General features: G+C 45.2%; 1 protein-coding gene across 1 annotated transcript; it reads left to right on the top strand.

The window, feature by feature from the left end:
* Positions 1 to 971: 971 nt before the first annotated feature.
* On the top strand, positions 972 to 6,401 carry ENH_00047450 (hypothetical protein; the record flags this gene model as incomplete). Its single annotated transcript, XM_013585572.1, has 8 exons — positions 972 to 1,066; positions 1,294 to 1,435; positions 2,382 to 2,447; positions 2,649 to 2,693; positions 3,021 to 3,455; positions 3,858 to 3,931; positions 4,754 to 4,875; positions 5,317 to 6,401. The coding sequence occupies 8 exons, from the start codon at positions 972 to 974 to the stop codon at positions 6,399 to 6,401; spliced, it is 2,064 nt and encodes a 687-aa protein (XP_013441026.1).
* Positions 6,402 to 13,008: the final 6,607 nt, after the last annotated feature.

Here is a 13,008-nt window from a genome sequence, read left to right as displayed (position 1 = left end):
TATTTATTTATTTATTATTTTTATTTATTTATTTATTATTTTCATTTATTTATTTATTATTTTTATTTATTTATTTATTATATTTATTTATTTATTTATTATATTTATTTATTTATTTATTATTTTTATTTATTTATTTATTATTTTTATTTATTTATTTATATTGACTTCCACTAACTCACCAGTTCGTTTGCTGCTGCTGCTGCTGCTGCTGTGCTGCCAGGCTGCTGCTCGTGCTGCTGCTGCTGCTGCAGCAGCAGAGACGCAGCAGCTGCAGCAGACACAAAAGCGAGAAGAATTAAAAGCTGGAAAGGAGACTGAGAGACAGTTTCTGGAGGCCCAGTGGAAGGCAAGACTGTCTCTTTTTTTTGTTTTTTTTAATCTTTTTTTCTTTTTTTTAATCTCTTTTTTGTCTCCTTTTTGTTTCTTTTTTGTTTATTTTTCGTTTCCTTTTTGTCTCTTTTTTGTTTCTTTTTTGTCTCTTTTTTGTTTCCTTTTTGTCACTTTTTTGTTTCTTTTTTGTCTCTTTTTTGTTTCTTTTTTGCCTCATTTGTTTATATTTTTATTTGTTTGTTTTTGTTTTTATTTATTTTTATTTTTATTTGTTTTTAAATTATTTATTTTGGATATTTAGGTGGCCCGAATTGCAAAGTTTGAAGAACTCAGAAGCATCCAATTAGACCCCGAAGGCCAACTAGCAGCACAAAAAGAAGTAACCCTAAACCCTAAACCCTAAACCCTAAACCCTAGGAAGTATTTAATTAGACCCCGAAGGCCAACTAGCAGCACAAAAAGAAGTAACCCTAAACCCTAAACCCTAAACCCTAATTTTATTTGTTTTCGCTTTTATTTAGCTACTTGCCCAGTGCCAAGAGAACGAAATGCGCGACCTCAAACCCTAAACCCTAAACCCTAAACCCTAATTTTATTTGCTTTCTGTTTAGATCCTGGCCCAGTGTCAAGAGCAAGAAATGCGGGACTTGAAAGAACTGCAAAGTCGAAACAGAATTTTGGTTTTAAACACTTTCCTCCACCAAGTCCAAAAAGAGGCGCGCCAGAAGTTCAAGTAGGGTTTAGGGTTTAGGGTTTAGGGTTTAGGGTTTGGGGTTTGGGGGGTGGGTGTAGGGTTTAGGGTTTGGGGTGTAGGGGCTGGGGGTCGCCCTTCAGAGTTTAGGGTTTAGGGTTTAGGGTTTTGAGGGAAGGGCCAATGGCTGCTGCACTCGGTAGGGTTTAGGGTTTGGGCTCGAGACATTAGGGTTTAGGGTTTAGGGTTTAGGGTTTGTGGGCGTGCAGCGCTGCGAAAGCTTCAGCAGCAGAGCAGCAAAGTGAAGAAAACAAAAATGATTTAAAAAAAGAAAATGACAGCAGCAAAACAGAAGAAGAAGAAGAAGAAGCAGCAGCAGCAACTTCGAAAGCAGAACCGAAAAACGCGGATGTCAGCGCGCCTGCTGCTGCTGCTGCTGCTGCTGCTGCTGCATGCGCTGCTGCTGCTGCTGCTGCATGCGCTGCTGCTGCTGCTGCTGCGGCTGCGGCTGCATGCGCTGCTGCTGCATGCGCTGCTGCTTCTGCTGCTGCTGCATGCGCTGCTGCTTCTGCTGCTGCTGCATGCGCTGCTGCTGCTGGTAGTAGTAGTAGGGTAGTAGGGGCGCCGCTGCTGCTGCTGCTGCTGCTGCTGCTGCTGCTTTTCTCTTGGGAGCTGCTCCTCTTCCTCTTCATGATATTGCTGCTGCTTTTGTTGCTGCTGCTGTGCGGCTGCTGCTGCTGCTGTTCCTAGTGCTGCTGCTGCTGCTGCTGCTGCATTTGCTGCTGTTAGAGCTGCGTAGTTTTATTTAGAAGTGCATGCGTTTTTGAACTGTCTGTACACCTGAATCAGGAATACATCAAGAGAGCCATGGATGCAAAGACAGCCGAAGTGAGCATCGAGGGTTTAGGGTTTAGGGTTTAGGGTTTAGGGTTTAGGGTTTAGGGTTTAGGGCGTATTGTTGAAAGTCTTTGCTGTACAGATGCTGCATGCAAATGCATGCAGCAGCCTGAAGCTTCTGTCAAACTAATTTATTTATTTATTTATTTATTTATTTATTTATTTATTTATTTATGTCTCTTACAGATAATTTATATATTTATTTATTTGCTTATTTATTCTAATTAAAGAAATTTAATTTTAAAATAAAAAAGGACTGCGGGTTTAAGAATTGGTATTATTTGGGGTGTCTATACACCGGAAGCGCATGCAGAAGTGTAAAGCCGCGGAATCTTTTTCGAGAATTAAAATAAATAATTAAAATATAATTATAATAATAATAAATATTTTTCAAACCCTAATTAATGAAAAACATTTTATTATTCTGCATTTGTGTTTTATTCTTCTTTTGCTGCTGCAGCTCGATGCAGAAGAAGCAGCAGAAATCAAAGAGTTGAAAGACAGACACTTCGCCGAGCTGGCAGAGGTCAAACCCTAAACCCCAAACCCTAAACCCTAAACCCTAAACCCTAAACCCTAGTTGTTTTCGCCTTAGAGACCGTAGACCCTAAAAGGTCTACCCTAAACCCTAAACCCTCTGCCCGCTGGACCTGGTCGCTCTCACGTTTCGAACTCATCCCAAAACCCTAAACCCTAAACCCTAATTTGGGGTTTTGCTGCACTGCAGATGGTGAACGACCAGAAGACGGCCACCATCGGCCCCCCGCAGAAGGTGATTATTTGTTTATTTATTTATTTATTTATTTATTTATTTATTTGTTTATTTATTTATTTATTTATTTATTTATCTTTTTATTTATTTATTTATTATTTCATAAATAAATGAATAAACACTAATTGGTTGTTTAATGCCGATGCAATGGCCCTCTGGGGTTTAAAAGCACTGCAGGAAAGCCCTGCATGCACAGGGACAAAAGGAAGCAAATAAACCAATTTAAGAAAATAAAATAAAAGTTTAATTAAATAAAAGTTTAATTAAATAAAAGTTTAATTAAAAGAACAAAACTAAAAAAGCCCCAAAGCCTTTGCATGCGTTCAGCGGGGGGTCTTCTTCGCTGAAGACGCGGCGCCGCTGCATGCAGAGGAGTCTGGGGCTTTGCATGCAGCAGCGCATGCAGCGCATGCAGAGGACTCTGGGGCTTTGCATGCAGCAGCGCATGCAGCGCATGCAGAGGACTCTGGGGCTTTGCATGCAGCAGCGCATGCAGAGGAGTTTGGGGCTTTGCATGCAGTGGCTGCGTGGCAGCAACGCATGCGTTCGGGCAGCGCTGCTGCGCTGCTGGCTGCGCGGGAGCAGCAGCAAGTGCTGCAGCAGTTGGAGGCTTTTGCGCGGAGTTTTGCGCAAGTTTTGAAAGAAGAAAAAGAAAGACAAATAAAGCTTTTGGAAAATAAAAAAAGCCAAAGACAACAAAGGAGAGAAGCCAAGGGATTCCACAGACGCAAAAGCTCAAACGCCAAGAGACACACTCGCAGAGTAGGGTTTAGGGTTTAGGGTTTAGGGTTTAGGGTTTGGGGCTTGGGGTTTGGGGTTGGCGGTTTAGGGTTTAGGGTTTGGGGTTTAGGGTTTGGGGTTTGGGGTTTGGGGTTTGGGGTTTGGGATTTGCGGCTTAGGGTTTCGGGTTTAGGGTTTAGGGTTTGGGGTTTAGGGTTTAGGGTTTGGGGTTTAGGGTTTAGGGTTTGGGGTTTAGGGATTACGCTCGCCGCGCTGCGGCTTAGGGTCTGCCTTCGGGGGTTTGGGGTCTTCGGTTTAGGGCCTGGAGCCTAGGGGTTTAGGGTTTTGAGCTTGCGCTTAAAGGCCGAGGGTTTAGGGTTTAGGGACTAGGGTTTAGGGTTTAGGGTTTAGGGTTTAGGGTTTAGGGTTTAGGGTTTGCTTCAGGGTTCTCGGAAGAGCGTTTTGGACTTCAAGGCTGAGCGGCTGCAGAGCGAAAGGGAAAGGGAGAAAAAACTCAAGTGGGAAAATCCTGAAAAATGCAATAAGTCGAATTCTAGGGTTTAGGGTTTAGGGTTTAGGGTTTAGGGTTTAGGGTTTAGGGTTTGGGGAACAAACAACCAAAACAGTTCCGATTTGAAAGCAAAGAAAACACGATTCTTTCTATTCTTTCAATTATAATCATTTAACAATTGGTGAAACAAATATAAAACCCTTTTTAGTGGTTTTTAAAGTTTTAAAAAACAAAATAAATTAAAATGGAAAACTTTCTTTCCAAACCCTCGAAGTAAACCCTAGAGAAAAAGCCACCAAATAAAATTGGCGAAGTGAAAAGAAAATGGAAAAGTTTAAATTTCAATTTGAATTTGAATAAATTTTTTAAATTAAAATTTGAATTTAATTTATTTTCAAATTCAAATATGTAAATTTGAATTTAATTCAAAAGTTCAAATTTGAATTTGAATTTCGTGAAAATGTTTAATTTAAATTTCAATTAATTCTTTTCAAGTTTAAGTTTGAATTTAATATTTTCCAAATTTAAATTTGAATTTAATTCTCTTTTAAATTCAAGTTTGAATGCAATTGAATATTTTAATTCTAAATTTAAATTTATTCTTTCGAATTCAAATTCAAATATAATGTTTTTTGTTTAAATTTGAATTTAATTGAAAAGTTTAAATTTAAATTTGAATTTATCACTTTTAACTTAAATTTGAATTGAACATTTTTTAAATTTGAACTTAATATTTTCAAGTTTGAATTGAATATTTTTAAATTTAAATTTGAATTTATTTAATCTTTTTTAGTTTGAATTTATTTTTTTAATTTTGAATTTTCTTCAGAGATGAAATTCGCGAAAAAGAAGAACAGCAAACCCGCTGGCACCCGGTGTACAGACAGATCATTGAAGAGGAGACAAAAGCTGCTGCTTTTGAAGCTTTCAAGGAGACACAAAACATAATTCGTGAGCTGCTGCTGCTGCTGCTGTTGCTGCTGCTGCTGCTGCTGTTGCTGCTGCTGCTGCTGCTGCTGCTGTTGTTGCTGCTGCTGTTGTTGTTTTTGTTGCTGTTGTTGTTGCTGTTGCAGCAGCAGCAGCAGCTGCTGCTGCTGCCGCCCAATTCCTTAGCCCTAAGTGCTGCTGCTGCTGCTCCGCTGGGCAGAAGAGGTTTCCCAAACCCTAAACCCTAAACCCTAAACCCTAAAAGGGTTTCTGAGAGCAGCTGGCAGTAGCCTGGAATTATGAACTTGGCTTTTCTTCTGCATGCATCTACAAGTTTGTGTATTTAAATAATTTAATTTCTTTGGATTTCCAAATGTGGATTTGTTTATTAAGTTTGTTTTGTTTTTATTTTTCAAAAAGAGTCTTGGCTAAACTGCATGCAAAACAACTTTCCTTTGCATGCAGCGCGGGGCCCCACACTTGTGAACATTGAGAAAGTTTTGAGTTCTTTAGAAGAAGGATCTTTCATGCGGAAGGCAGTGGCAAGTTTGGGGCTTTTAGCTGCTGCATGCGGCCCCCTAGCAGCAGCAGCAGCAGCAGCAGCAGCAGCAGAGACCAGCAGCACCGAGTCCGACGACAGCTCCATCTCCAGCGGCAGCAGCAACAAGAGCAGCAGGCAGCGCAGCAAGAAGCCGCCGCCCAGCAGCAGCAGCAGCAGCAGCAGCAGCAGTGAGGAAGAAGAAAGCAGCAGCGAGGAAGAAAGCAGCAGCAGCAGCAGCAGCAGCAGCAGCAGCAGCAGCGGCAGCGGCAGCGAAGGCAGCAGTAGCAGCGAGCAAAGCAGCAGCCACACGCAACCAGACAGCCCAACACAACCAACTGCAGCGCAGCAGCAGCAGCAGCAGCAGCAGCAGCAGCTAGCTCGCGGCAGCGTAGGTACAGCCTCAGAGGACTCACAAGAAGCAAAGCCTGCTGCAAAGCAGCAGCAGCAGCAGAGCAGCAGCGGCAGCGGCAGCAGCGACAGCAGCAGCAGCGATAGCAGCAGCGAAGCCAGTGGCGACACTAGCAGCGAAGAGAGCAGCAGCAGCAGCAGCGGCAGCAGCAGCGGCAGCAGCAGCGGCAGCAGCAGCAGCAGCGGCAGCAGCAGCAGCGCAGAGGGAAGCAGCAGTGAAACAGAGTCATCGGCCGTTCAACCGCAGCGGGCAGCCGGAGCTCCCGCAGCAGCAGCAGCAGCAACAGCAGCAGCAGCAGCAAACAAGTCATCTAGCTCCTCCGCCAGCAGCAGCAGCAGCAGCAGCAGCAGCAACAGCAGCAGCTCGTCCGATGAGGAGACACCACAGCCCTCTGCTCGCGCGCCGCAGCAGCCAGCTCCTGCCCGCAGCAGCAGCAGCAGCAGCAGCAGCAGCAGCAGCAGCGGGAGCAGCAGCAGCAGCTCTGAAGGGCCAGCACGGCAGCAGAGCAGCAGCAGCAACAGCAGCAGCGAAAATGCGCAGAGCAGCAGCAACAGCAGCAGCTCATCTGGTGACGACACCAGCAGCAACGGGAGCTCGTGAGGCCCCTGCGTGTCTGCTAGGGTTTAGGGTTTAGGGTTTAGGGTTTAGGGTTTAGGGTTTAGGGAGACTCATGAGCCGCGACCTCATGAATTGTCTCCCGTGAAAGCCCACATTTTAAAGAGTTTTGGCTACTTTATTTTGTGCTTTTTAAATTTGTTTTGTCTTTTAGGGTTTAGGGTTTAGGGTTTAGGGTTTAGGGTTTAGAGATTTATTCACAATTTTAATCTTATAATATTTATTTTATCTCCCCACGTCAATTTGTATTTCCTTGCATTTGGATGCATGCGCAAATTTGCGCTTTGGGGCTTTTTCAAGGGGGAGCCAAACCCTAAACCCTAAACCCTAGATCTCAAACCCTAAACCCTAGATCTCAAACCCTAGATCTCAGGTCCTAAACCCTAGGCCTCGGGATAAGACAAGCCCAGTGAGAGAATTAGGGTTTAGTTAGCTAGTCGAGGAAATGATAAACCCTACATGTCTGAGTTTCCTTGTAATTAGGACGAAGGATTAAAGCTCTAGGGTTTAGGGTTTAGGGTTTAGGGTTTGGAGATTAGGGTTTGGCCGCGTTCTTGTATGCGAGGACTAGAAGAGCCTAACTAGTTTAACCACTGCTCCGAGTTCAGGCTTTAGGGTTTAGGGTCTATGGTTTAGGGTTTAGGGTTTAGGGTTTAGGGTTTGGCATGAGGAGTAAACCCTTGCTGCTCACGCGATGAGCAATCTACTGGTGGCCCCAATTGCTGGCTTTTTAATTGATGGAAATATATTCATTTTAATTGATGAAAATATATATTTAAAATAAATAAAGATCAAAGAATAATTAAAACTGCTGCAGAGAAGGTGGTCAAGTGCTGCAGCGTGACCTGCTGCTGCTGCTGCTGCTGCTGCTGCTGCTCCTGCAGCACTGGAGGCAAGCGGCGTTTTGAAACGCCTGAACTCTTTTCAAGAAGGGTTCTTTGTTTAAATTCAATTTACAAGTAAATGAATTAAGTTCAATAAATAATTAATTATATTTCTGAAATAAAAGCCGGAGAGCACCGGTGCAACTCCAAAGAATCCCTTCTAGCAATTGTGCGGAACACTTCCGCAGCTCTCAGTGCTGCACGCAGCAGCGCAGCACAGGGGGATCTTCCTCGGCTTTTGCCGGGGCTTCTTCACGAGATTTCCACAAAAATAATGAAAATAAGCATTATAATAAATTCAAAATTCTCATTTTTATTCTTTTGAACGACAGATCGCCTCGGCTTTGCACGAGTCGCTGCAGCCCTGCTGCAGCGCTGGAGTGTACAGACAGCTCGCGGAACTTGCACGGAAGTGACCCGGCAGCGTTTCAAGTGGAAAGCTGATGAATTACTTTAATTATTGTCTATAAGATGATGAATTACTTTAAGTCAATGAGTAAAAAAGCTCAAACATTCAAGTCCAGCGAGTGATCAAAAGAATACAGAAAGACTGCGGCTTGGTGGTCTGGTTCTAGAGCAACCTGAATTTCCGTTGTTTCTCTCCAACTGTTTTTGTTCCTCTTTTCTGACACTTTAAACTTTCAATTCTTAATTTCAAATATTTCCCTCAGGCTTCTGGAGTGCTGTAACTACTCCTGTTGTCGTCGTTGCATGCGTCGCATTCAATTCAAACGCGCATGCACCTCACTGCGGCAGCCACATACATTGCATGCATGGCCGCATGCAGCTTACACATGCATTATTTTGGGGCTTTACTACTGTTCTGTTCCAGTCCTGAGTCTAAATTTATGTCTCTCTCACACCTGGCTACTCCACCATGCAGGCCCGGGGCTTCAAACTACCGGAAATAAACCAACAGCAACCATTAAAACTGGATTAAATTGTTTTTGAACAACTCTAAGGATGAATGTTGGGGCCTTTTCTTAAGTAGTTTATTAGAAGGCCGTTCACTTCCCTCTGAATGGAATTTCTTCATTGTCGCTGCGCCTGCTCTCCTGCCGCTTGAGTTCTTGAGCATTTTGTGTTTTCAAATTGCATTTCACCACTGGAAATTAAACCTTCAACTGTGTTTAAGAGATTCAAAGAAACTCGTGGCTGCTGCGGGCGGCTGTTAACTAAGGTTCTCATTCCTTGAAAGAACAAATTTAAGACAGATGAATTGAGACAAAAAATACAAAGTGGCGCGACAAACATTTGGGCTTCGCCATCTCCTCATTTGGCATTCTCTGGAGCTTTCTTTGGCTCGATGAGAACAGCTTGGGGCGAAGCATTTGCGCTTACTCATTCTACTTCTTTTTATTTCTTTATTAATATCTGTTGATCACCTGGAGTTCCTTTACTTGTTCTCCGGGCGTCTCAGACACGCAACATCCTCAAAAGATGAAGCTGCCACTTTGCATGCACTAGAAGGCTTAGATCTTCTCAGTCACTTCAGCCCGCCAGCGAGGGACCAGCACCAGAGCAGAAGCTCTCAGAAAAGAAAACTGTTTCCTCAAGGGGGGCCCCCACAGAGGCCTTCAAGGGCAAGGGCCCCTGGGGAAGACCCTGCAGGGGCTGTAGTCCGCAGGTAGTAAAATAGGGCTTGCTGGTGATCGTAAGAAGATAGCTAGCTGGCGACCTACAAGAGGTCATGCCGTTGAAAGGACAAGACCTTCTTACTAGTGTCGAAGTGAAGCAATTTGTCAGCAAACTAGCATGAATGCACTAGGCGTGTCTGTGAATACCTGGAGGTTGGGCTGGCGATAGCGCGTGCACCGGTGCAGGCCTCCTCCTCACAGGGCCAGGTGGCCAGAACGCCGAGTGGGGACATTTTCAAGAAAAATGGATTTAAAAAATAGAAATAAGTACATTATGTGATATTTGGACCATTATTTCACAGACATGCCCCGAAGCTAGAAGGTTATCATAGGCCCCTACTCATGGGACAGGCGGCAGCGCAGTCGCAGCAATGGGCGCTGTGAACTACAGGGCCCTTCTGTAGTACACTGCGTTCTATGCAGCGACTACGATGTTGCCTCGCCCACAACTTGGGCGTTTTATGAAGTACTCTATATTGTCGACGCAGTTCTCGTGTAATGTCTAGCAATTTACTAAAAGGACCATTTCTGCTTCAAGTTCTCAAAACCGTATTTCACAGAAGTCACTCCTCATGGTTCTTGCTTTGTTGGCCCGTGAGGATGTGACCCGCAGCGGTGCCGGCGTTGTCGCCTGCCCCAATCTTAGGGTATTTGTAGTCATTTCTAGTTCATACATGTTCTTCTGCTAATAAATTGCTTTTCTATTTTACTAGTAGGACGCTACAGCGCTCAATAAGCGTCGCAACCTCTTAAACGCTTATAGGTCATCAGTTAGCTATGCTCTATAGGTCAGCGGCAAGCCCTATTGCAGTGCCTGCGCAATACACCTTCACCACTGTGGGCCTCGCGTGCAGTTAAGGGTCCCTGTAGGCCATCTGTTGCTGAGGCGCTGGGACACGTAGCCTCAAGCGCGTGCTGGGGGATTTTCCTGAAAAGATCCCGAGTTCGGCAAGTTGCAGGATGCCCAAGGGCCCCAGAGAGAGCCCCCAGAGGGCCTGCAGAGTGCAAATTTTCCCGAGTTCTTCGCGTAGATCCGAGAGATAACAACTGGACCAATTCCTGGGACTCTTCAAGTGGTCCAATGGTTCACTCGCGGGATCACTGGAGCAGACCACTGTGGCCAACCACAGAGAAGAACAAGCCTAGCCGCAACAAATGGTAAACAAATTAGACAGAAGTATGATGAAACAAAATACAATAAGCAGAATGATCAACGGAGAAGCACAGGAACGCTTCCCAGCAACACAGTAAGTGTGGGAAGTGAGGAGCCACCTGTAGTGCACAGCACCTACTCCTGCGACTAAAGTGCACAGCGCCTAGTGCTGCAACTACGCTGCTACCTGCCCCTCGAGGAGGGCCTACGAACGGTACCTAACGTAGGCCCATTTCCTTGAAACAGTAGCTTCATTTATCGAAATGTAGTAATTCTTAAGTTATCCGAAATCTGTTGTTGTTCGATTCGCCCCACTCGGCGAGCTCGCCTCATAGGCCCTGTGGGGAGGAGGCCTGCGCTGGTGCCGGCGCTATCGCCAGCCCCAGTCTTCATGCATATTCAGTCACCTCTAGCGTATGCATATTAATTCGCAGACAAACTGCCTTCCTTTGATCCTAGTAGGAGGGTCCTGTCCTCGTCGAGTGCTGCGACCCCTTGTAGGTCGCTAGCTAGCTATCGTCTGTAGGTCACCAGCAAGCCCTATTGTAGTGCCTGTGCACTAGAAGGCCTGCACCGGTGCCGGCGGTATCGCCCCCAATCTCCGGGTATTTACAGACGCGTTTAGTGTATACACGCTAATCACCTAGAAAAACTGGCTTACTTCGATCATAGTAAGAGGCTCCTGTCCTCGTTCCGTGCTATGACCTCTTGTACCTCACCAGCTGGCTATCTTCTACAGGTCACCAGCAAGTCGTACTGTAGTGCTTGTGCACTACACCACCATTTATTAACAACGAGATGACGAAAAGGCTCAACCGGGCCATCACAGAGCCGAAAAGGAGTATAAGCGCGAGCCAGAGAAGTGAGCTTATTGCAATGCAGTTTAGAAACCCTAGCAGCTGTAAATTGCAAGTTACACAAGATGCAAGAAAAACTGTAGTGCAGGAAATAGCTTGCACGTTTTCGGAAGATGGCTGTAAATCCATACTGGTATTCAATGAACAAGAACCATTGATACCAAGTTAATTCTGTGTATTCAGGGCATTAGGGAAATAAGTCCCGTAGCCATGAGCAAAAAGACATCATGGTGCAATTCGTGCACCATACCGCAGCAAGAAATGCGCTTCTCGATGCATCTTAGATGTCATCACCGTAGAAATAATAACTGCACACCTGGCCGAAAGCATGCTTCCTGTGCGCAAGAGAAAATTTATTCTACAGTGATGCCTGCTGTGAACTGCTGCGGCCTCCAACGCATGTACATGGGAAAGTTTTGTTCTTAAAACATTTGGAGGAGAGCAGGGAAAGCAGCCAGCACATTTCTATTTAGGCCAGAGTCTGCCGCCTAGTGCTTTCTGGAATCAAAAGTAATGTGTCACGGCCACTCCATCCAGGGCGTTCCAGGTTGTTAAAAGCTCAAGCATTTTTCGTTCCTTGGTTGTATGTCTAGGTCATTTGCAAAAAACGATGCATCTATATTCATGGCATCAACTGTAGACGTCCAGAAAATGCTGGTAAAGGCAGGTAAACAGCTATTTCAATGCGAAAGCGCAGAGTTCGCTAAAAAATGAAGCATGCGACCTTCATGCTTCACCCACCTGTAGGTTCCGCTACATTGGAGACACTGTCATCAACTATATATTAGGTTACAGTCAGCTTCCCACGAATTAAATATGAATACCGAATGCTGTCCCCGCAACAATCCACATGAAAGCCATTGTACCTAGAAGGGCCCGAAAGCAACTGCAGTGTTTCTTCTGATGACAATTTTTGTAGCGTACAAGAATTACAATAGGGCTTGCTGGTGACCTACAGACGATAGCTAGCTAGCGACCTACAAGGGGTCGCAGCACTCGACGAGGACAGGACCCTCCTACGAGGATCAAAGTAAGGCAACTTGTCTGTGAATTAATATGCATACGCTAAAGGTGCCTGAAAATGCGTGGAGACAGGAGCTGGCGATAGCGCCGGCACCTGTGCAGGCCTCCTCCCCACAGGGCCTAGGAGGCGAGCTCCCCGAGTGGGGCGAACTGAACGACAACATATTTTGGAAACTTAATAACTGTATTTCGATATATATAAGCTACTGTTTCAAGGAAATGGGACCAACGTTAGGTGCCGCTCATAAGCCCTGCTCGAGGGGCGGGTAGCAGCGTAGTCGCAGCACTAGGCGCTGTGAACTACAATTGTTGTGTTTAGGAATAAACCCCAGCATCATGTTCATCGACTACCGCGGGCTCGCATCGTGTACCATGTCATCCTTTGAAGGCCAAAAACGGAACGATAAACCTATGTTGGAACGCAGCTTACCTCGTACTTACCACCTGAATGGCGCGGAAAACGCAGGTATCCCATGAGCGGCTGCGACAGTGGGACGCTATCTCATCTGCAGTTCCCACAAATGTCCGCAAGCCATTGCAACTACAGGAGTCGTACTCAGATTGTGTCGCTGCATCCTCTTCCCGCCGCTTATTCAAAATTATGCTGCCACTACAGTCCTACACTAGTGCTGGGACTTGCATGCAAACACAGAAACTGGTGTTTTTGCAGCAAGGAACATAAAAAAAGGATAGCAGTGAAGCAGCAAGCAGCCATGTTTGTGTGCAAATTGCTCTGCCACAACGAAATCTCTGTGTTCTGCACTCGTGGGTGGGCGAGTTCGGGCTTCGCTATATTCTGTACGAAACAATGCACACGTTGCCCCCATTTGGCTCCCAGCACAGTAAAATCAAAAGGTACTAGTCGCTGGTGCCCAGTCGCTCCTGACACTACGTATTCCCCTAATGGCGAGGAAGGAAGCAGCTTGCGGCAATTGCACCTCCTTCCAAGATATTAAGCCGCTCTCTCTTTTTATATGCATGTCCCTTTTGGCATTTTAGGGGCAGCAAATTCGTAACACTGTTGCGTGCATTCGTGTA

The sequence above is a fragment of the Eimeria necatrix genome, genomic scaffold (genome assembly GCF_000499385.1).
Source record: "Eimeria necatrix Houghton genomic scaffold, Enh_scaff364, whole genome shotgun sequence".
Lineage (NCBI taxonomy): Eukaryota > Apicomplexa > Conoidasida > Eucoccidiorida > Eimeriidae > Eimeria > Eimeria necatrix.
The sequence above is the reverse complement of the archived record's forward strand: the minus strand, read 5'-3'. Positions and strand labels throughout refer to the sequence as shown.